This window comes from Bacillus rossius, chromosome 15 (genome assembly GCF_032445375.1).
Source record: "Bacillus rossius redtenbacheri isolate Brsri chromosome 15, Brsri_v3, whole genome shotgun sequence".
NCBI lineage: Eukaryota > Metazoa > Arthropoda > Insecta > Phasmatodea > Bacillidae > Bacillus > Bacillus rossius.
The window spans coordinates 35,416,097-35,440,372 of NC_086342.1; the positions used below are offsets into that span (position 1 = coordinate 35,416,097).

General features: G+C 36.7%; 1 protein-coding gene across 1 annotated transcript in view; it reads right to left on the minus strand.

Moving 5' to 3' along the window:
* LOC134539674 (cytoplasmic dynein 2 heavy chain 1) overlaps positions 1 to 24,276 on the minus strand; it is a 446,052-nt gene that overhangs the window by 415,474 nt on the left and 6,302 nt on the right. The window contains exons 5-11 of the mRNA XM_063381862.1: positions 21,997 to 22,167; positions 19,814 to 19,952; positions 17,994 to 18,120; positions 17,775 to 17,908; positions 7,627 to 7,718; positions 4,779 to 4,919; positions 2,690 to 2,938 (exon numbers count right to left, since the gene is read on the minus strand). Of these exons, the coding sequence (XP_063237932.1) occupies positions 2,690 to 2,938; positions 4,779 to 4,919; positions 7,627 to 7,718; positions 17,775 to 17,908; positions 17,994 to 18,120; positions 19,814 to 19,952; positions 21,997 to 22,167 (1,053 nt within the window). The remainder of the gene's footprint in view (positions 1 to 2,689; positions 2,939 to 4,778; positions 4,920 to 7,626; positions 7,719 to 17,774; positions 17,909 to 17,993; positions 18,121 to 19,813; positions 19,953 to 21,996; positions 22,168 to 24,276) is intronic.

Below are 24,276 nucleotides of genomic sequence, written 5' to 3' on the forward strand. Positions count from 1 at the left end.
GTAATTAGATAAAAAGATTTGGAAACTCTGAATACTGGGGCCCTCAATTGATAGCCATAAAAGTCAACGACAGAGGCGACACTAGGAGTAAACAAAGAAAATTTAGAGACTCCCTACGAACACTTGGGAGAAAAAGGATTGTTATTATATATTAAATAAATAAAAACAACTGTTACGTCTATAGACTTCCTTATTTTATTAATCATTGTTCTTTCTTTTTTATAGATTAAATTTTCCTTAGTAACATCTGTTTTTACTGTTATTATATTAATTGAACTTATTTACTATCGGGCCGGCCCTGAATGCTTAACAAAAATTACAATATTTAAAAACAGGAATGAAATCAACATTGGTAACTTTAAAGGTTGTACATATAGTCCTTGCAAAACATAATATAAATTTCTTCTCCTCGAACTGCTTTTACTGTCCGCTGTCTTAACTGGGTTACACTATTTTCTTTGAGTTCATGAATAGAATAATAGAATTATGCGGGTATCACCCGGGGCTGTAGGTAGACGGTGATCGAGGTAGTTGGCCTAAAGGTGGTGGGTTCTGCTCAGGAACCGACTCCAGAGGTTCCTGGCAGAGGATTTTGGCTGCCCCAAACTTGGAACCCTGTCTGAAACAGAGGTCCAAATTCCAAAGAATTAGACCTGTTTCCAGACAGTATACTTAAATGGCGCAAAAGGCCAATAGAGGGAAATAAAGGGGGGGATGACATCAAGACTTACCAAAACAGGGTGTTGGTCCTGGTGCTCAGGAGAGGGCGTCTCGTCTCCGAAAACTCGAACCACGATTCGCGGTAGCCACGGGAGTCATCATGATTAATTTAAAATAAGTATATATAATTTTAAAAAAACTAATGTTCTCTACTTTCAACTAAACTACTGACTGGTTAATATTAATTTTGGATAGGGACTTCATCCCTCTAGTCTGAGCAGATTACATAATATACGATGCGATGTCGATGATTCGCCGAAGATCGCAGTTATTAACGGTACCAGTCAGTCAGGAGGCGCGCACCGAAGTAAGTCCAGAGCGGGATATCACCAGAATATCATAAGTGCGGGGTCTCTAGAGAATGGGAGGGGGGGTAGGCTCTGAGACGAAAATTACCGAGTCCACCCGAAGGTGTCCGGCATAAAAAAAATTAGATCTTACTGGAGTGACTGCGCGACTGAGGCACTATCTTTTGGTGGCGAGCAGAATTACTAATAAATCGACTTGTGGCCGACGAGTGTGTCAAGCTAGGGGGTAATGGAGTAACCAGTGATGCCACCTAGCGGCCCGAGACATAAGGGGGAGAGACCCATAAGGGAGACGTTACCTCCGCGCGAGCGCTGGTGTCGGCGCTGCCGACGCCCACAAGTGGCGTTAGTGAACTCAGCCGTCGCTAGGTGTCGTTAAAGTCCAGAATCGTAACTGCGGCTGTCAAGCCTGAGATGGCCTTGACTTCGGTTAACGTACCCGTGCGGTCGTCGCTCCTGGCTTCACTTCTGAGAAGAAAGGGTGGGTGAGCAGGAGGGGGATGGCTTCAAAAAACGCATGGTCTGTGGGACGCAAGGCCCACGGGATCCTCCGGTCGTGTCTTGCTGCTAGTGAACCTTATACCGATTCGTGACAGAGTTAGCAGGGCTCAGCACTGCTTCACAAGCTGCTCTAGGCAAAAGAGGTCACGCGAAGAAATAAAGTTACCGGCCCCGACGTGCCTGGAGGCGGGAGAAATATTAGCCAGAATGCTAGCCTAGCATGAGGCTGGGAAAGAAAATCAGCTCGCCTCTGAGAACAGAGGCTGAGGGCCTGGCCGTAAAGAAAATAATATGAGAGAAAAAAAAATATTTCCAAAAATATTTAAGATTACAAAATTTTAAATAAAACGTGCCTAAATCCCTAATACATTGCACATTAATTTACTGATTACAATGTCCAATGAAATTCTTAGCACAACCAAGTGATAGCAGGCACTGAAAATTATAGGGTTAACATAATAACACTGCCTGGAAGCAAGTTCGTTATCACTGCGACGCCAAACCCTGATTCTTTGCAAGTGGGAAACCTGGCAGACATTGCTGTGAACTGGTTGGTTTTCTTTCCAACCCATTCATTCCTTTGAAGCTTCATTCTCATCTCGCCAGGGGCACACCCAGCTTTGAATTTTGGGAGGGGCAAATGACTGGAGTGTTCTGAGTGGTAGATATGGAATATTCCTGCCATTTAAACAGGGGGTAAGAAATTTCGAAAAGTAATAGCCCCTTAGACTATTTTAATACAATTCTGACATCTTGAAAAAAATTTATTAGTCTCAAGTTAATTTTCATTATTGGAGTTATCGTGGAAAGGGAGGGGGAAGCGTTTGCCCCCATTTCCATACGGCCACCACTGCATTTCATCACCCTTCATCATCTCCAATGAACCAGACGTAGACGAGTCCAAGTAGAGCATGTTCTAGCGAAAATACTGAAGACAAACAAACATAACTTTATTTTGTAGTATCATGGGTATTAAGTGTGAGTTAATACCGGCAAGCTATTCAGGGAACGGTTTACAAATATTTTTAACTGTTGTAGGTACTGGGACAACACGAAGCAAATTCCCGGATAAGAATCCAAACCCAGTAGGTATTACCGCGAATGCTATTTTTTTAGTGATACAGTTGTTTCCATGTTCCATTCACAAGCGGAGCGGGTACCTGCAGCGTGTTGGCGCGGACGTGTCGCAGCTGGACCCTGAGCTTGCCCGCGGCGCGCTCCTCCACGGGGACCAGGGCGCGCTCGAACTGCCCCACGGCGCTCCGCCACAGGGGGTCCGTGTAGCGGTTGTACTGGGCGGGGCTCAGGCCCGAGAGAGGGGCAAACGCCAGGTGCACCTTGAGCTCCTCCTGCTCGGCGCAGGACAGCAGCCTCGTCAGCTGGCGGTGCACCACGCGCAGCTGCAGCACCTGCGTCGCGGGACGGCACGGCTACACTCTTCGAACCGGGCTGCTCCACGGCGTGGCCACACACATGTGACTTTCCAAACAGCTCAATTACACATCTCCCTGACAAAACTATTCAAAATAATCTACCTCGTTTGCAATTTTCAGAAAGAAGTAAGGACAATCCACTACCCACCATCCCTACTACAGCTGTACTAGTTCAAACACCATCTTACAGTATGTATGAATACACACTGAAACACCATCTATAAGGAAACAAATGTGTTCAGAGTCTGGGTGATTGCATGCTGGAGTAAGACATTTCCCGGTACTAAAGTATATTTTCGGACTTTCTCTGACCAATTTCAACTGCACTGACGTGTCCCTTGACTTCCAGAATGTGGACATCCTGTTTCATTTGAAATAAATTTAAAATCAAACATAAAATTGCCTATCCACTAACATCGTTAGTTTACTTATAAAATTAAATAAATAGAGTGAAACATTTTTCTTCACACTTCAAATGAGTCTAAAAAAAATTTGATTCAAAATACACTCACACACATTTATGGAACCCCAACAGAGTGATGTAAAATGCAGGAAAATTAAAAAAAACTGCATTTATGGGTTTTTTAAAACCAGGAAAATTTTATGTTTGAATATTGTTTTGCCAGTAAACTGGTTAAATACATAAAAAATATACATAAAAAATTTAGTATTTTAAAATATCTAATAATAACTACAAATTATTTCTTACATATAAGAAACTTATACATACTATACTGCAGAAAACTAAAATTAAAGAAGATGCTAAGCAGGATTTCTGATTTCTGAAAATGTTTACATAAGCATACTCCAGCAGTATTAACTGATGTGCACAAAGTATGAATTATGGCAAAAATATTTTACAATTGGAATAATGGTTGAACTACTTCTATAGCAGAACCCTGTTATGTAATGATTTTCAAGGGGGCATAAGGAAAACAATGTTATAAGCAGGAAATATCAATTTAGCAATAGACAGAGTTTGAACTTTTTACCAATTGACTCATCAAGATATAGGTATAAACAAAATTTAATTAAAAACTACTGACGGATACACTCTATGCTCGAATTTGCTTAACCAAGCCAATAATTTTTCAACTTCATTGTGTTTACAGCTTCTATTTTATTTGTCTTTAAAGATTCATATCTGTAAAACAATTCATAATTTGTGACGATGACGTTGAAATAAATTAAACTCTTTATCAGCAACAGAAAACACTTCCATTTTTTATTGTTGCCATTGCAGAATAGTTGGCCAAATAAAAAATTGTAGAACTACATACATATATCTGAAAACACACAAGAATGTCAAGGACGGGAAGGCTTTGTAATTTTTCTCTCTCCAAGACAAGGGTGCCAACAGACACATAACTGCGAACATTATGTACCTTTGATATACATATTGAATACACAGTGATAGTCAGCACTGACGTGTTAAACTTCACTGATGGGATAAGTGTTGGAATAATTAGGTTTTTTTTTGTTTTTTTTTTGCATTTATTGAAATATATAAAGCAAACATTATAAGCTGGAAATGCACTATTCGTAAAATGTTATATGCAGAAAATAAATACATTGTCCTTATGGGGAAAATGTTGAGACTTTAAAAATATGACATTCTAAGCCGGAACATTATGACAGGGTTCTACTGTACTAGTGTATTCCACCAGGCACCGTTCCATCTCATCTTTCCACACCTCGTCATTCTCTAACAATATCAAAGTCAACAATACAATAGCGTAGTCCATTCACCATCAAACCACCTACAAGTTTCTCCCACGTACGGTCAGCGTGTTGCAACACAAACACCTGTTCTTACCTCACGTAACCTGCTGGCAAATCCCTGGGTGTACGTCGGCGAAAATGGATTCCCGCTCCAAGGATGAGGGGTGTAGTTCGGCCAAAGAAGCGACGTCAATCGCTCACAAGATGTTATCCACTTGTCACAAATGCTGATGCTCTGAAAACCAACAATCACAGACACTGGCAAAACATGTAATGTTGCATTCTGCAACATATGTATTTATGAAGAAAATTAGAGTACTTATTCAATTCGAAACTAAACCTAATTCCAATGCAATCTTGTAATGTTTACAATTAAATCTTATAAATTTAACTGTAATATATTTGCATGTCCAATAACACTTCTGTGCCCAAAAATTATACACATCAAGAAAAGTAATGTCAAGATTCTAGGTTATTGAATTTATCTACCAATATTTTACTATACATTTTAGTTATGTAACAGAGGAAACTAAAAAAAAAATGAAATGGTTAAGTGTTAAAGCCAGCCCCACATGATACCCATATTCTTAGCAGTTTTCATACCTATTTTCTGTTAGCGCGCCTGCTATCGTGTAGGTAACATTTCAGCACCCATCCAAGGAGTCTGGCTTTGGTATAAATGTTTTCATATCTTAAGTCTTAGCCAAAACAGTAACAGAACGTGTTCTATATTTCTGCTATGCCCACGAGCGTAAGTCGTCAAGATGGCGGATAGTAATATAAAACCTTATAAAGACCTTTTTGTAAACATTAAGGGACGTAAAAGAGTAATGGTATAACAACTGAAACTTTATAATAATAAAACTAATCCTGGAATATATTTGATAAACTAAAATAATCGTAGAAAGAAGTAATCACAAGTTTTAAAATATTTAATAAAAATGCATTACAGTTTGTATAAATAACAGTAGTCACCACTCCAAAGATTGAAGTCTTGGTAGTGTAGTGGTATAGCACGCAGTTGGTAGGAGTAATTTTTGATGCAATTCAAAATCTTGTCACTGCAAAAACTTTTTTTTTAAATACCAGATTACTAGACTATACATATTGTTCTTTAAGAAATTACGTATTAATATATTTTGTTTATCTTATTGTTATAATATTATTAAATATATAGCAAAGACCATTTGTTTTTTTTATACTTGGTAGATATTTTTACTTAAAATTAAATTATATGTTAACAAGTAATTTAAACCAAAAAATTAATTCTCTAATTAAAACTCCTACGTTTATTAGGAAAGACTGTCCATAAATTACTAATGAATAAACTAACACTTCACAGAATGAAAATGTGAGATGGTTTTCCTTCCCTTTAGATTTAAGTTTATTATGTGAACTATGTGATTTTCTTCATCCACTGGGTTACAAAAATTCTTAGTTACAATTCCTCAAATTAAGTAGTAAAACAAGTTAGTAATCAAGTAACATATATAAAATATGTGAAAAGGTAGCATTTTTTTACTATTACAATGAAATTAGCAAAATTAATATTGTGAATTCGCTAGATGAACTGTCTTATTAATGTAATATTAAAAATATATCATAAATAAACTACATTAAAGCAAACCAAATTTCCCTTGTATCCTTCAAATTTTATTTTACTAGATTTTAAAACTAACCTATCAATAAAAAATGCAATCTCGTTTATTTCAAAATTGCTTTGAATTTGTTTTTAAATAACAAACCATCATTGATATATTTTTTACAAATGAAATATAGAAGATAAATTATCAAAAAATCATTCACTAGTGACGGAAAAAAAAACAAGTTCGGATGTGTTAGCTTAGTTGATGAAATACAGTTTTATTTGTTTACTAATATTTGCACTAATAATTATGTTTTAACAACTTAACTGTCTGTTCACAAATTAAACTCTCTTTCATTAAGTCCAAAATTTACTCTCCCTACTGGAGTTTGGCTTGTCAGTGGCTCTCTCTCCATTGCTCGTCTCTTACTGTGCACCTCGATCTCAACAGTCTTGCCTTGCACTACTCACCCGTCCGCCACACACACAACACCTAAATTCTTCGATCCCCGATGCACCAAGCTTTGCATACGGAGTCTGTCGCTCACCAAGGGTTCACTCAATCTCTTCACTTCACTCCCCTCGCATGTCAGTCTCTCCGTTTATATGCCCGACTTAACACTTGAAACTGTCCTAGTTGTAGTGTCCTAGTTATGCCACTTCACACGGACGAGGATCACGGAACATGCCGAAACCTCGAGAGAAGCAGTGAATCTCCGAGCTCAAATGGAAAGCGCACTGGTAATAAGAGTCAGGTTCTACCAACATCGCATTCCCTCCCGCAAGCTGACATGCAGGCTCCTGGCCAGACTCGTCGTTTACTTTCATAACAGTAATATATCAGGGGGGCATGTATTATTCGCACAAAGATTTAGAGATTAGCTGCACATTAAGACACTGTACCATCAGCTGTTTCTCGTGATTGTCTCGGGTAACATTCAGATGCATATACAGCTGCAATTAATTTTTTTTTTTTTTTTTTTTTTTAGTATTTTGTTAAATTGACAACATATATTCCCCAATATGCTTGTTTTGGTCGGCAACTGCATTGGCTGATTTTCTGTTAACATTCTATTTATTGAGTGTATGAATATAAGAACTCTTTTTTCTCTTCTTATACAAACTTTTATGCACATTTTTATACCCATGGGTATAACAGAAGTTACAGCTGAAAATGGGCATCATGTGGGGTGGGCCAATTGAGAACATACATAAAAAGGAGAATATTTGTAATATTCAACCAATCATACTTGAGTATCACAAAAACCTTTTCTTGATTTTAATTTGTATACATAATGTAGAGAAAAAAAACATTGTAAAATACCTACCGATGTATTTTTGTGTTTTTAGTACTTACTTTGTTCAAAGATTCTTCCACTATGTTAAAGGACTCTTCCCAAAAATTCATGGTTTTCAATTTCTTCTGTATGAATCTTGTAACTGTATTGCCTGTAAAAAAAATTGTTCAAGGTAGTTATTTTTTTTAACACAGTTTTGCACTATTCGTTGTGAATAAAATTTAAGAATGCAATTTAAGAAACAAAAATGAAAACATAAACCCAAAGAGAGCAAGTCTAAATCAGCTGATGTCAAACAGATAAACCTAATGATGAACTTGAATAGGTATTATGAACAATATGACGATGACAGCACAGATGAACACATTTAAATTTAAATATCAGTCAGCATAAAAATTTTGTGGAAGAAATTTAGTCATGACGTAGCATTTTTCTTTCTTAATTTACTGTCTATATTTTTTTGACGTTACGTCTAATAAATCGATGAACGCCGGCTGCACACACAAAAAAATGTCCTGTAACACACATTGTCTCGTTACGCTGTGTCCCGTTACACTTATGGTACACTTGCGCCGCATCTACCTCTCTTCCACTCGATTGGAACAAACATCGATTTGACTTTTTCGAGGTACATTAAACTTGAAACACTTCCATTCGTTTCCTACTTTTCCTATCATCGTCTTATCCTTAACAGTATAACACAGATTGGAAGAAGTTAAAGAGCAAACATGTATAAAAGTTATAGTTAAAATAATCTCTTCATTAAAGTAATAAACATATTTGAATTAATGAGTGTAAATAAAAGTAAATTTATCAATTAAATTGTAGATTTCATTTCACTCCTTCTTTGTATCCATACAAAATAGTGATAATTCAATAAAAATGATTAAATTTAATTCATAAAAGTATGCAATTTTTTCATCAATGTTTTGTTATGACGTCACGTTAAACTATCGTCCGTAAACCGGCTTTACAGACAACCAATTTTGTCCCACGACAAACGGTGCAAAACTGCTATGTTGTATGTCCAAGAAATCGTATCAAATCAAAGTTCCCAATTGCATGAATAATTTAAAGAACATAGTTATTTGGCTTCACGTGTCGTCAACAGCACGGTCATTAGAGACTGACAACCCTATACAAGTCAAGGATATCTGGGAAGTATCGGTCACAGCAAGTGGTGCAATCACCTGGAGTGGTTACAAGAGACCACAGGAAACTGACACCAGGATGTACAGACCAGGACTCAAACCCGCGTCCTCCCACACGCACGTCCAATGTCTTCCTGCTGTGCCACATCGCTCCGTGCAGTTACAAAGCCGACAAATAAATGTTTCTTTTTTAAAGAGGTGATCACGGTATTAATGAATTTATTCTTTTTTTAATTCTGTTGATTCATTAATTACAAAAATATTACAAATGATTTTGACTATTGTATATTGCAATTTTACAATATGATAATTTTTAATAAGCTTGTTTAACAATAAAACTAAATTGGCAATTACCAATTTGTGTGTTTGAACAAATGTAGAAATGTATAACATCCTGCTAAATAAATTAAATGAATTGAATTTGTTATATCAAAAGATTATGTTTTTGTTTGATAATGTTGATTAATTTTATGAATTTAGTGGCATTCTGGTGCTGAATGGTGTATTAACTTGAGTTTCTGTGCTATATGGTCTATTGAGACACTTTCTGGTGTTGTTACAGTTTTAACGCAATCCACTACACAAGCTTGTCCCTAGTCACATCGCACCGAACAGGGACGGAGCTGAGGGGTGCAGGGAGACACTGTCCCTAGCGTCGGGTTAGAGGATGAGCTGACAAATTTTTTTGTAGACTACAAAAATAACAAAATAAAAGGCTAATAGAAAATATAATTACAGTAGACTCCCAATTATTTGGGGTAATGACTGACAAGCGGTCCATGGATAACGTAAAAAAAACGGTATTACGAACGCTGGGCTGCAGGTAAACACTCAAAAGTGAATAATTAAATTAAGGCCTTGGAAGCGTCAGCCCAGAAAACAAAACCATAACAACAATAAACACAGAGGTGCCCTGACGTCGTATAAAAGAATTTTATTTATAACCTCCTAGCAACTCTAGTAGGCTATGTGGATCAGGGATGAATACTAATGAAATAAAAAGACTGATGGTTTGATTTATATAAGAGCCCTTTTACTTAACTAATTTACTTTTGTTTTTATCTTTTAATTACATTGGTATTAAAACATGTTGATTACAAAATGGAGGGAGCCCCGGGGCAACAAAATACATATAAAAGTAACACCATAATACCTCTTGAATTTAATACTGGTTTTAAGTTAGCTCGCAGGCTCAAAAAAAAAAAAACAATTACATTGAAATTTAATTATGTCCTGTGTCCTGGCACCGGAGGTTTCGGCAGAATAACGTCCAGAAGAAATCATTTTGAGTAGAAACTTGGAGATAAACTCAGAGTTAAACTTGGAGTGGAGCTTGCAGCTAATTTTGGAACTAGGAGCTCATTTTGGAGGCTGATTTTGGAGCTAAACTTGGAGGCTGATTTTGGAGGCTGATTTTGGACCTCGAATTGGACCCCGCCTGCAACCAAAGTCCCAAATTACTTAGACTGGTTAACAGGCGGCTAAGCCTGGGCAAGACTATGCCCAGTGAAAGGCAAAAAAAATAAAGGGGGGGGGGGGGGGGGGGGGGGGGGTAGAGATGACGACCACTTACCCAAAACAGCGGGGTGAAGTTCATGTCGCCTGCCTCCAGGAGCAGGGAAAGCAGCTCGCGGCACGGAAGTTCTCGATAATCATGATTAGACTAGATGAAATAATTTAGATTAACAAAAAAATACTATTGCGGGCAGCAAAATTTAAAAATTAGAAAATTGAGGCCTCTATGCCTTGACGTTGGCGACTACATGACGTAGTGTCGAGTCTTGGAGATAAACTTCGGAGATTAACTCTCGCGGATCGCGACGCGTGGTCCGCACAGACCAGATGCTGCCCGCCGAATCTTCAAAAAATGGAGTCGGGGCGCCTAATTAAAGGAAGTAACTGCCCCCAGCCAAAGAAGGGGGGGGGTGGTGATTGCCCGAAGGTGTCCGGAGATGCCCGAAGGGGCGAAGCAGACTGCAACCTGTTCGCTGCGCTCTCACGCGAGTCGTAGGCGAACTAAAATCGCAATCGCACTGCGACTGCTGCCAAGGTCGATTGTGACAAGCTGTCTCTTATGGGAGGGATGAGTATTGCACTCTGGCGGGCAAGACGAGAACCTGTCTGGAGGGTCACAGAAACATCCGCTAGAGTGCAGTGGGCGCGCTCGCGACCAGCGCTCAGAGCAAGGTTAGGGATTTTTCCCGCCGCTAGACTTCGCTGAGGGCTCTGTTTGACAAGTGGGAATGTCCTCGGGGAGGCAATGTCCCCGCCTGGGTTCACTGGGGGTCGATGCTCCGGGTTGTAGTTGCCGTGAAGCCACCGGTGGGTGATGAGGGGAGGGGGGTTTAAATTTGCTAAGTCGCCTGGGAAAGGCGTCATGTGGACCGTCCCGAGGCTTCGCCGCTGGCTGTAACTTGGTCCAGAGGCGTGCTGGCAAAACCCTTACGTATGCTTGCCTCCGAGAAATGAAAGTTGCTAGCAGTGGGGTTGGGGGTAGCGTTCGCTAACGCGAAAGTCGTTCTGTTACATAGGGAAAACGTGACGCGAACCGCAGCCGGGATGCTGGGATCGCAAATTGTCAGCAAACAGTATCTAATTGAAGCCTGCGAACAAGCGCAGGTGCACTGGGTTGCACAAAATTACGTCGGAGTGTACAGTAATGGAAACAAAATTTAATAAAATAAAAATTACAAATTTATTATTTGGTTTTCTTCTTTAAAAATTAAAAATTAAATTTAAATTCGTATATTGGTGCCTGAAAGTGGCACTGAAACGGCACAACGGTAAAACAGTGTAAAAAAAATTTTGGTTGAAGTTTTTTTATCCCGACCATCTAGACAAACGCTGTATAAGATTGTAGTAATAGGTACTAAAGTGTTAAGACATAAACAAAAGAAAAATTTGCAGTACATATCACTAAAACATACTGTATTTTACATAGCCGTATTTAACGTCTAGCTGTTCGATAAATTTTCATTTTTGTTGAACGTTAAGAACCACTCATTTGCATTTATTAATGGACATTACTGTCTGAAATTTACCACAGGAAAAAATTCTGCTGCGTTGCAACTGCTGCCTTGCAACTACGCAGGCCAGCTATCACTCGTGTGAGTCATGAAACAGCCGTGGAACACAAGCATGCATGGCTTACAAGGGCACGTTTATCATTTTCTCTAGCAGTTTCGAAGTTTACGCATACTAACATTTACCAACTGTGTATGCACTATGTTTGGCAGTATTTTTAGTCTTGAATTACAGCAAAAAATGCTCTGTCACATCGATATACAGTAGAGCACCCCTCAACCGGAATCATTGGGGGGAGGTCTATTCCGGTTATGGGAAAATTCCGGGTAAGGGGAGTATATGTATAGCTAAAGTTGTACTGTAAATATTTTCCACAATTTATTATAAAACCATACAATAAAAATATGTAGATCTACATACGTCCTGTTTTCAAAACATGCCGGGTCGTAAAACTCCGGGCTGATTGAATTACCTTCATTCTAGCAAGCTGGCAAGCGGGTGTTTCTTATCTCTGTGGGTGGGTGCGTGCGTGAGCGAAGAGGACGATGAAGAGGGTTCGGGGGCGGTAGTAGGACCATTGAATATAATATATATTCAATGGTAGGACTACAGCTGCAGTTTTGTGTTACTTCTGTGTTGACGTGCAAGTGATTCACACTTCCTGGAGAGTGTATAGTCAATGCCACGCACAATTTACATTTCACATACACAAGTATAACACTTAAAGCATCTCGTTTAAAAACACAGAGATAGAGAAATTCAGCTAAATGTAGACTGTTTAACCATATATTAACGTATAAATATGTACATAATACATATTTGTACGGTACACTAAATTATTGTCTACAAACTGAAAGCATCACACGTTGGAAGTAAATGTTACTCGCTATCACGTGTATAGTGGGAGTCGGTGTACATACTCTCGGGCCGGCCGGAATTTTCCGTTTACTTGACATAGTGAAACAATAAAACTACATATAGCATAAACATCTTTATAGTAATTCACGTCCGACGCGAAAACCAGCGATGTATTTACGCAATGCAAAGGAAAGACTGGCTATAATTAGCTCTCTGACAGACATGTGCGTGCGCGCCTACAAGACATGTACAGTCAGGCAAAAGCAAAAACGCCTCGTTCCAGTGCGGAAATGTTTTGGAGATGTTTTGTAATAATTTAATTTTTTTGGAAAATTTGTTCCGGATATCGGGAGTTCCGTTTGTGTGAATTACGGTTGAGGGGTGCTCTACTGTATCACAAAAATAAAAAAAAATAAAAATTATTTTTGTATTTATGGTTTATGGATGTGAGATATGCCACGGTTAAACCCCAAACCGGCTAACCAGAACATGGATAATCGGGAGTCTACTGCATACAATATCTACTTATATTTTGATATGACTCATTATCAAGAACTATGTTTTCAATGAAGATTTTTATTGCTCAGTTTGTAGTGAGTTTGTATAGAGGCTGTGTAGAATAAGGAAATGCGGGTGATCGAGTGGTGGATCAGCTACATTCGGGGGGAGGGAGTGAATAGAGACCGGCTCAGGCTAATCTTATATGAATATGTATATTCTTGTTACAACCTAGAATATGTATAGCATACAACAGTAAAAATAAGTTTAGTTTCTGTACTTTGTCAAATAATTTATAAATATTTTAATTTTAAAAAATATGACACATTTAAAACTAAGTGTTTTTTTTATCTTCTGTGTTTACATGAGCTTCAAAATTCTATATTATAGCTATAAATACAGTACATGAAATAAAACATACAAAAAAAGGTGAGTAACACGGTTTTACATAATGTAAATTAAAAATTTTACATATAACGCACAAGGATGCAAAACAAATTATACCTAGTACATTTTGTGGTTAGAAAAGGTATGAGAACATTGTTCAAAATTTCTGCCCTGGGCAAAGGAAAGCCTAGATTCGTTCCTGGAACTGAACACAATAAAAGAGAAATAACCCTGAAAATGTGAATAAATCATATAACACTGAAACACAAGTTATTAAACCAAAAAGCACCAACATGCAACTAAAATCATGATTTTAATCAGGCTTTTAATCAAACTTAGCTCAAAATTACAAAACATTTAATTTTTTAATTTATGAAATTCAATGAATGTGAATTTACATACCATTAATTTTTTACCAAAATATATACCTAATCTAAATATATTGGGGAAAAAAATCTTACTTTGAACTTGCACATCTATACTAATATTATAAAGCTGAAGAGTTTGTTTGTTTGTTTGAACTCGCTAATCTCAGGTACCACTGGTCCGATTTGAAAAATTCTTTCAGTGTTGGATAGTACATTTATCGAGGAAGGCTACAGGCTATATTATATTATCAATAACATTAGGGATCCTTACTAAAATTCCAATTTAGAATCAAATGCGTTGGAGTGGGTTAGATACAACATGCAGTACACGTACGAAGTGTGTGTTGACAATGCCGCAGGCGCTATAAGTTTATTTCCTATTGCCTATTAACATTGTTGCCACGCACTAGATGCCTTATCATTCTTAATTTTCTCATACAAGTAAAAAACACCCGTGTGATATTAACAACGAAGCAATCAGTACCCTCATATAGAATACAAAGAGATAGTGTGAGGTATATATGTAGATATAAAGAGATAAATACAGATAGAGAGATACATAGATACATAGGACTATAGATGTAGATAGAGATAAATATATACTGTATTTAGAGACATGGATAGATTATTTGTATATGTGTAACTACTTCAAACATATTACAAAACAAAACTGAATGATGCATTGCAATGCATGCCGAGCTTTAGCTAGATAATGGAATCTTTTCAATAGAGGTGGACGGGAATAGCATTTTTACTTCGGGATGGGATTCGGTCGGGAAATACATCAGATTTTCGGGATCGGGATCGGGATCGGGAGCAAGAGCAGTAAATTGTCTCTTAGCTTGATGTACCGAATATTATATTTACTTTTAAAATGTGCGTATTTTTAAGTCTTTTTTTTTAATAAACCATCCACATTTATAAACCAAATCACAGAAAAGGAAAGACACACAAATACAAATAATAAATAACATACAATGTAATAAATACAAACATCTTCTGTCCTACTCTACTTTAAATTTTCATGAAGAAACACCAACTCTTCAACATGTTCACTTGTTAATTTAAGTACATTGCAAATAGTTATTTGGTAATTTCTTAAAGAATTTCCAAATAGGCGCAGAAGACACATCTGGTTCACTTTTGCTACTGCCTGGAATGCCAGGCTCCATCATTCATACAAGTGTATAATATACTACCTACCTATTTTTATTAAATGTAATTCACCGGAAATAATTATCACGCGTACTTTAGAAATACCCCTTGTTTTTAATTGTTCACTTTCATTCTTACATAATGACCAACTACTTAAACGTAAAACCCTATGATGTTTATGAAATACGTTTATGGCATAAACATGTGAAACCAAGATGGCGTCTTTCAGTTTATTAGCGCTTTGAATATTACGCGTTTGGCAACACTGCTTATTGTTGCTCGTTATTTTTCAAGACAAATTATAACCTAAAAGTTCGCCAAACTGAAAAATAATATTCAACATTGAGTTATTTATTTAGTCAGAGATTTATTTTAAACTATGTTTATGAACGAGTGTTGAATTCACGTTATTGTTTATAATATGTATTTTATTTTTTGTGATGTCTTTTTACTTTGTTCGTTTAATACGTAGGCCTATACGATATTGTTACGGGACGTATGTATACATAACGTATTTTTATAATATAAAAATTAGTACGACGAAGGTTTTTACTATTTAAAGAAACTTGTTTTCCCGACCCCGAGGTATTATCCCGAATAGAAAAATTTTTTTCCCGAAGTTCGGGAATGGTTTTTTTCCCGACTTTTATCCCAAATTTTGGGATCCCGTCTACCCCTACTTTTCAATATTACTAATCCCTTATTTTTCAGTTTTTTTTTTTCTAAATTGCTTTATAGAGTCTAGATTACATACAGACCAGGTAAATAACTATAAACTGGCAGAACAATGTCTGTCGGGATCTGAAAGTGATATAAATTATTTTGCACACTTGACATTCAAATTAAGAAGACAAGTACTAACTAAATCTGATCTCTAAACAGTTCCCCTTCACCCTGTGTTCAGCCCGGGCAACGCTGAGTACTGCAGCTAGTTTTATTATAAACTCTTGACGCCGACCGCCAATGCTCCTCTATGTCGCATAGACCGCTATGCCTCATCAACGTCTCGTAAAAACGTGTGCACCGAACGCGCTCGTGCGCGCAGCAAAGTGTAGTGTGTGCGACGAGGCGAACGCCATGCAACGAGTGCTGCGCCGGCGGAAGGATCCGGCCGGGTGTGGCATATCCTTCCGCCACACTACAACAAATTATTATAATTATGTTTTCCACAGGTTTTTATTAAACATTATTTTTCATTAATTAATAATTCAGTCCTTGCAAAATCATGTTTCACTGTGCGATTTGTCCCGAACCTGGCCGGTTCAGTTTCCCGCGAAATTCACACGTTTCCGCGGGAGGGCTGGCGGGTGAGGGGGGTCGCGCGCGGCGACACCGGGAGTGTCCTTCGAGAGCTCAACCAGGCCGGCAGCCTGCGCGCAACGCGGAACCTTCAACCTTTGCTTTCACCGACATGTAGTTTTCAATAGTGTAATTTCTTTTCAACCTTTTACGTACAGTTCCGCGGTCGGCCTAAATTTACCATGAGGTACTTAACTTAATTAAATCAGTGCTCCAAGATGAGTGTTCTACGTCATACGTAAGTACTGTGGGGAGTTTATGTGAATTTACGTCGGCGCTTCACGCCCCAACCTAGCCTACCGGCTACATAGTTTTGGCCCGCACGGGGCAGCCAGCAGGCGACACGTGCCATCGAACTTAATAACGATTCAGTCCCTGGGACACATCTAGACATCACGTAGAGTCGCCGGCGACACGGGCCTACGTGCTGCTAGCCCAGTTTATTAAGAGCTAGGTAATAGTGAAGTGTATTGTTCGTCAAGATATTGTGCGCCATGTCAGAGTGTATTTTGTAGCTATCGCATCACGTGTTCAAGTCCGCCCCTCACGCGCATTAAAACCGTGAGCCGCCACTGAGGAAGTGAGCTGCGCGTGTGACTAGTCGCGTCGGGCAAACCGTTACGGCCAGAAAGGGCAGCACCATGTATTGGGCTGTGCTGTATTAAATTCACCAACTAAACTTTGTGTTATTCTTCAGGCGTCCCGAGTGGCCATAACAGCTCGGGGGGCCCTACTGCGTTAACCCCTACCTCTAGCCACAAGGCCGGACCTTCCCTGAGATCACGAACACGAACAAAAATCACGTCTAAATAGTCAGAGGTAGCGGGGACGGCGTCACTCTTTTAAACATTCCTGACATTGTGGTACATTAAAAAACAAACAATGGAGATTTTTTTTACACGCTTTTATTAGCTTCACTTGTAACTAACTAGAATAAAGCATGTAACAAGCTACTAAAACAAGCTTGCAGCAGCCGACCATTTCACAAGTATTAATGAAATCCACAAAAATGCCACCAAGTGACCCCAGAGCTCAGTCCATCACGAAACAAATTACAAAAATGTTGGCAACAGAGTTGCTACTACATTAATAAATAATAAATAATAATAAATAAATAATATGTGCAGTTAAAAAAATTTTAAAGTAACAAAATTCAATATTTAAATTTACAGCAGAAAAAATTATTTAATAACTATTCGATTTGGCTTCGCACGAATAGTAAGTATTCGCTTCACATCGACAAACTGGTATTCACACAGGCCTATACACTACATATAGATAGATCATAGGATAATTAAATATAATATAAAAAATTATATAAGAAGCAAATACATTGGGGTTGATTTAATATTTAGAATTAATAGGAACAGATTACAGAATAAGGTAGATTAATATGAGCCTGTACTATTGGAAATATACTATTGATTTTGAAAAAAACTCTTTACTAATCTATATATACTATATTACCTATAACATCCATTAAATGTTCCATGCGATGTTGTGGGTAAGGGTACTCGTCCAACTTCCACAGGTCGTCCAAAACGCTGTCGGCCGCTTCCAAAACTCTGTCCACATCCGACAGCGGCAACGACTCCAAAGTGCTGGAATGAAGGTTTTCCCTCACAGAAGCATTCCTCAGTGAGCTAGCCTACCTACCGGACACGTCACACAGGAGTTCAAACCCACCTGAATTCCTTCGAGAGTGGCTCGAGAGCATTGTAAAACAATTTCCCCATTTCTCTCTCGTCCTTACGTCGCGTGGTGTTGGCAATGTTCGACCAGAACTGGACTTCTTCCTCCGGGCTCATTATTACTGGAATAAATACAAACAAGTTACAAGTCTCCGAGTTCCGGGTTTCCTTTTGCAGCTAAATATTTTTATTTCTACAAAATCTAATGAATAGTGACTTTATCTAATTCTAAGATAATTTCTCACATAATTATGTAAGATTAACTGGCAGCTACTTGCAATGTGACCCAAGTCACCAGTGCACACTGGTTGTTAATTATTACCACATTGATAACAGTATAATTATACAGTCTTTTTAATGTAACAGTTTTGTTAAAGAGATATTATAATTTTGTTATGTAAGATTTTTGTTATGACAATTGTATCCCTCTAAGTTTAATTTAGATAATTTTTATCAAGTTTGTTAACTGAGCTGAGCTGTTAATTAGTTTTTTTGTTAACATATATTTTTAACTGTTAGTAAAATTTTAGTAAACAAAAATTTAGTAAAGTATTACCTCAATTTTAGTTATGGGAATACAAGTTCCTTTTGTTTTGATTTTACATTTACGTCAGCCATTTTTCAATGAGTCCCGAGGCATAGCTCTACTATGTACGAGTGACATCACTAGAAGTCGGCTATTCACTGCAAATACAAATACACTACATATTCTTAAACCTCACATAGTTGAATGCAAGACAGGATATTATGATTTATAAATATTCCTGTTTTTTTTATGTAAATATATTTTGTTTCATAAGATGGTTTTTAAACTACGATATAGTTTTTTTAAATTCAATGTGCTGAAGGGGAGTATTCATGAAGCCCGGCAGAGGCGTGCCTACGGGAAAGGGCAGTGCTGGGTACACGAGGACGGGCAGTAACATGTCCACAAGGACATACCCACAGTGGCATACCTCCGGGAGAAGCAGATGTGGACTTGAGTGGCGTGACAGTCACTGACTGATCACGGTACATCTAAATAAAAAAAGATTTTATGTAATTGCTAGAGACAAGAGTCTATGGTTTTATTTTCAGGCCAATTTCATTTCTAAAACAGGAGTTTTCAGTGTTATTGTTTGTATCTTTTATGATATCTGTTTATTAAAAGAAAAATATTACACTTAAATGTTCCATGGTACTAATTCTCCAAAACAGTATCATTTTGACCGACACATGATGCACTTTTACAACGTAATGATTTCTGATAAGCATGTCCAACTTTTCGGAACAAATAAAATATTTCTGTTAGGTAATTTTGTGTCTGGAAAACGTACTAATGTTGTAATTTAACAAAGAGTAGCTAATAAAAGTTGACAAATTAAAAAGAAGTAAAAATTTTTCCAATTTTTTTTTTGAATAAAATGTGGTACAAACTTCATGCTAAATAAATTTATTTTATTGACTTAAATATTTAAAAGACTACAATTGTTATTTTGTCACTAAAGGTAAGTTTTAAGTGAAAATACTGATTTTTTTTATAATATTAATTGCATTTTGGTACTTTGTGATGTATTGAATTAATTTTCGCTGTTATATAGTGTATTGATATGCTTTTCGATGTCATTTATTTCGGTTTTATCACGACTCCCCATACAATCTTGTCTCTAGTAATAGCTAAAATAGATACATAAGAGTACTGTGGATATTTCGCCCCATTCATGCATAATGACTTAATGAGCAGTACGAATGAGTTCAATCTGTAGCCTTCCATAGCAAAGCACATGTACATCAATTAGTACGAAATAAAATGGACGGCTGTCATAGGTCACTAACCAGACATGCTCCCAAGAAACTCTTTGCTCCCAGACCTCGTCAACTTGTCAGACTTCTCCAGAGTGTTCCTCAGTCCTGCCTCCAACTGAGCAATTAGATCCTGAAGCTTGGGGTCGAACTTGCCGCTCCAGCTGTCATCCTAATAACAAATATTGTGTTACTCGGCGCCACCTCAAGGCTACAAACATTGTCAGTGTGCAATTTCAAAAATATGCTCTCATGCAAAATCCTGGCTAACCAAACCCTAGTTAACCGAAACCCGGGTTTTTAAAACACTTCCAAACTCGCATATCCAAAAAAACTTGTACTGAACTGAACTGCACTGCAATAATGATACGTTGGGACGTTGCTACTCAAAAATTTTGGATGAACACAATTTATAAACCAAAATAACTGAGTGTATATATATTGATGTACTCTAATCCTAAAAATGTAATTTTTTACTTTTTAATAAAGAACATAAGTGTAGCCTACAAAGAGAGTTTTGAATTTTTTGACTTTCAAAACATTTCAGAATTACATACTGTAGTTAAATAAAAGTAGTAATGGATGTTTGTGGCTTAGCTGGAAAATTCATTATCCCAAATGGATTCCCCCCTTTCCCCAATTGGTTCAGTTGTACTGTACAAAACAGACACTAATGTGACCAAAAAAGTGAGTTTTGGCTGTCACAAAAAATCATCTTTATTTATGCACCTCATACGTATAGAGCACTTACATTTTTGTTTAAATTGCAACTTTTATTTAAAAGGCCTAGGCTTCTACATATTCCACCAAAAAAAAATATTTAAAGAAAGTCTTGAAAATATAATTTTTTTCTAAAAAAGAAATTCAAGAATAATGTGTTTAAGTCTTTTAAAGCAACAGGGCCATCAAGAGAAACTAAGGGTCCAGGGGCAAATGATTTTGGTGGACCCCCTCTCCATATCTTGATGAACAACTTTTCAAAACTCACAATTTAAAAACAAATGTACGATTGTAAACTTTACCTTGGCCAAAAATGTAAATGCAATCTACACATTTTGCATAACTTGTAAGGTTTACAATGGATTATATTAGCAATATATTTGTAACACTTTTCCTTTCAGGGTAAACTCACAAAATTAAAAAATAAATAAAAAACTCAACTCTCCCCCAAACTATTGCCTGGGCCACAGGGATTTTGCCCCTCACTCTCAAAGCACCCTGTACAGCAAATTCCTATTACTAGCTAAGAAAACTGAAAGTAAAGTTGAAACAACTGGAAATTTGCTTTCCTTAAAAGATACCATTTTCTGATATATTCTATACTTCCAGAGCAGGGATTTAATTTTAACTCTATTGGGTATAATGTCACAATGACAGCCAAATCATTTAGTGACATGTACATTCTGCAAAAACAACCAGGAAAGGTTTAGTCCAGGGCTTACAGAAAGAAACCATCCTGACATTCGCTTGGAATGATTCGAGGACACCATGGAAAACTGAAATCAGCATTGCTTAGCTGGAATTCCAGCTCGAGACCTAATAAAGTTCTAATCCAATGATTTACCATTGCACCTTCATGCTTGGTGTTTTCCAAAATGGTTCCTTATTTAAATTCTTTTCTTAACTAACACATTAAAAACTCAATATTTTAGTATTTAAGATTTGTTGTTGTAATGCAGACTCTCAAAGTAAAATATATGTATTAAAAATGTAATTATTTTCTACAGCAAAGTTATATTCTGTGAACTTTTTTCAGTACAAGAAAACTGATACAGACAGCTTTGTTTGTTTGTATTATTAACTATTTCCAATATTCAAAATAATGAAATAATAAACTAAACAAGCCACATTACAGCCCAAATCTTAGTTGTCAAACAAAATAAATGATACCTAAGAAATAAAACATGTGAGATTGAAACGTGCAGTTAAATTATTGTATATAATAATAAAAGATATTTTTTTGAAACATAAATATAAGTCAGGAAATAATTTGGCAGTTATTAATAATGTAACTGCAGCCATTAAAAGTATAACTACTGAATCACATGTTTTTATTATGTACTGATATGTAAATATGAATCTTGGAAATAGTTTTTGGTTTCAAAGGCAAAAATAAAAAGTTTTTAACTAATGCAATTGAATGAAAATAGCCCTTTTGGTGGGTCTAATCTAAATCCTGCCAAAAATAATCAAGTGTTTAGCTATGGCGATGGTACCTTGAGAAGAATGGGCGAGTACACTTTCTGAATGGCATGATACAAAGCTGTGATTGGAGATTCCACCATTGACGAAACAAACACGTTCGAGTGCAAGTTATCTTGCGTGATCACCTCCGGCCTCAACTTGAAGAACACCAACGTGTTTTCTTTCCCCTCCGCAGGCACCACCTGTTGACCGAAATGCACAGGTCATCTGCACTGCCGTTGTACAGTGAATCACTTCTGACTGTAAACATAATTAATGTAAGGTTGTACCGATCTGATTGTGTATTCATTTAAATCAAATGGTACAGACTTATCGGTAAATAAACTATATCTGTATAGTACGGGCCATCAAAAACACTGAAATGGCGTGGTTTCATTTGACGACATGAAAAACTCCAACTCTTCAACGTTTTTTTCCAAAAGCCATCACTTGGGCCACAAATGATTTGACATGCATTGAGTTAGGTAAAACACAAAGACAAACCAACATCAACTGAATATTCAATCACAATGGCAATGACATGTTTACAATTCCAGACTAAAATGTATTCTCAAAGACAGTAGCCGATGAACAAGTAATTGATGATTTAGCACCCTAAAGTCCAGCATTCCACTCGCAAAACTTCCAAATCTTTACTTATAATTACATGAACTACAATTATTGATATTAAAACAATTAGTTAAAAACTAAGTGTGAAAAAAAATACTATTTTCGACCCTTCATTCAATGAAAATGGTAAGATCATAAGTATGGAAATGAAAGAGTTAACTTTTCTTAAAACAATATTTTTTTTGTAATTTTAAATCCTTGGTACTGTTATTTTGTAAAACAAATTTTTTTTCTGGTTCTACACTGTTCTACTTATTCTTTGATAGTTAGTATAAATAACTGGTTGCATACTGTTAAACTACACAATTAGAATCGCATTAAATAATCTATTTTTCGATAAAACTTCTTACGAAATATCTCAAATTATTTTCCAATGCTGTTACATCTGTCAGTTCAAGGAACCAGTAACTAGTAGAACCTGGCTGACCATCGTTTTCATTATTCAACAGTTTTTCAAGGCACTCAAACAACTATTGTTTATGGGAGCGGATATGTCATAGATAGTCAAAACAATAACCGCACAACTTCACAAAAACCAACTGTCTGCAAGACATAAAAAGGAAAACCGACAGCTACAGCAATACATTGTAGAATATGTAAGCCAGATGATTAAGTGAAAGATGTCCTACAGACCAAATAACTCTAATAACACCCATGCCCAAGTGGGACTTGAATCCCTGAGCAAGACGTCTCGTATGCTAGTATGCTGAACCATAAGTAGCTGGCTGCAGAAATCACAATGAAAACATACAGTGTGCTAGTTATTTAGTCCACTGTCCAAGTTATCAGTCAATCGCTGAAATTATGTGTCTACAACCCATCTTTTTACACCAACAGTGCCCTGAGCAAGAAATCCACAAACGTGGCACTTCTGTGACTTTCACCAGATATTTTATAATTTTTCACAGTACAAAAACATGTAATATTTTCAAAGAAAACAACCAACATACATTATAGAACAACGTTCTAACTTCACCATCATGAATCATACTGACAGATTTTTCAATTTCAAGAAAATAGCCTAAAATATATTTATTTGCTGAAAAACACTGGAATTAAATGCCCTTTCAATGTACAAACCTTTATTACGAACATAAAACAATACAAATTATATTTTATGTAGAATCACCTAAAACTTCAATAAGTATCACAGTTTACTTTCTTTATTAAATAATAAAATAACTGTATAAAGAACTTTACTATCCCTTAGTTCTATGTCCATGGTTAAATTATTTATTATTACATGATCAAAAAAAAATAATTTTTTTTCAGTGGATCCCACATGGAATCATGGCTCCGAGATATGGAACATGTCAAGTCATAAAATGTAAAATATATGCACATGCATTGATATTTACATAAATCTGTGCATATAGCTATGTGTTGTCCGGTATTGTTTAGTGTTGTCTAACATCCATATCCTTCAAACTTATTTGTATTTATTTTTTCTCATCTAGCTTTGTGAGGATGCTATATTCAAGATATCTAGCCAATAATAAATAAATAAATAAATAAAAACTATGAATAAAGTAATGTTTCTCACCTCACACACCGAGGCACCATTAAAAATGCAATTCAGTTCTCAATCTGCTCAAACATGCTTGACATACGAGCATTGCAACATAACACAGGTTAAATGCAAATATTGGATGAGCATGTATATTTGGACATTTATTTTAAAC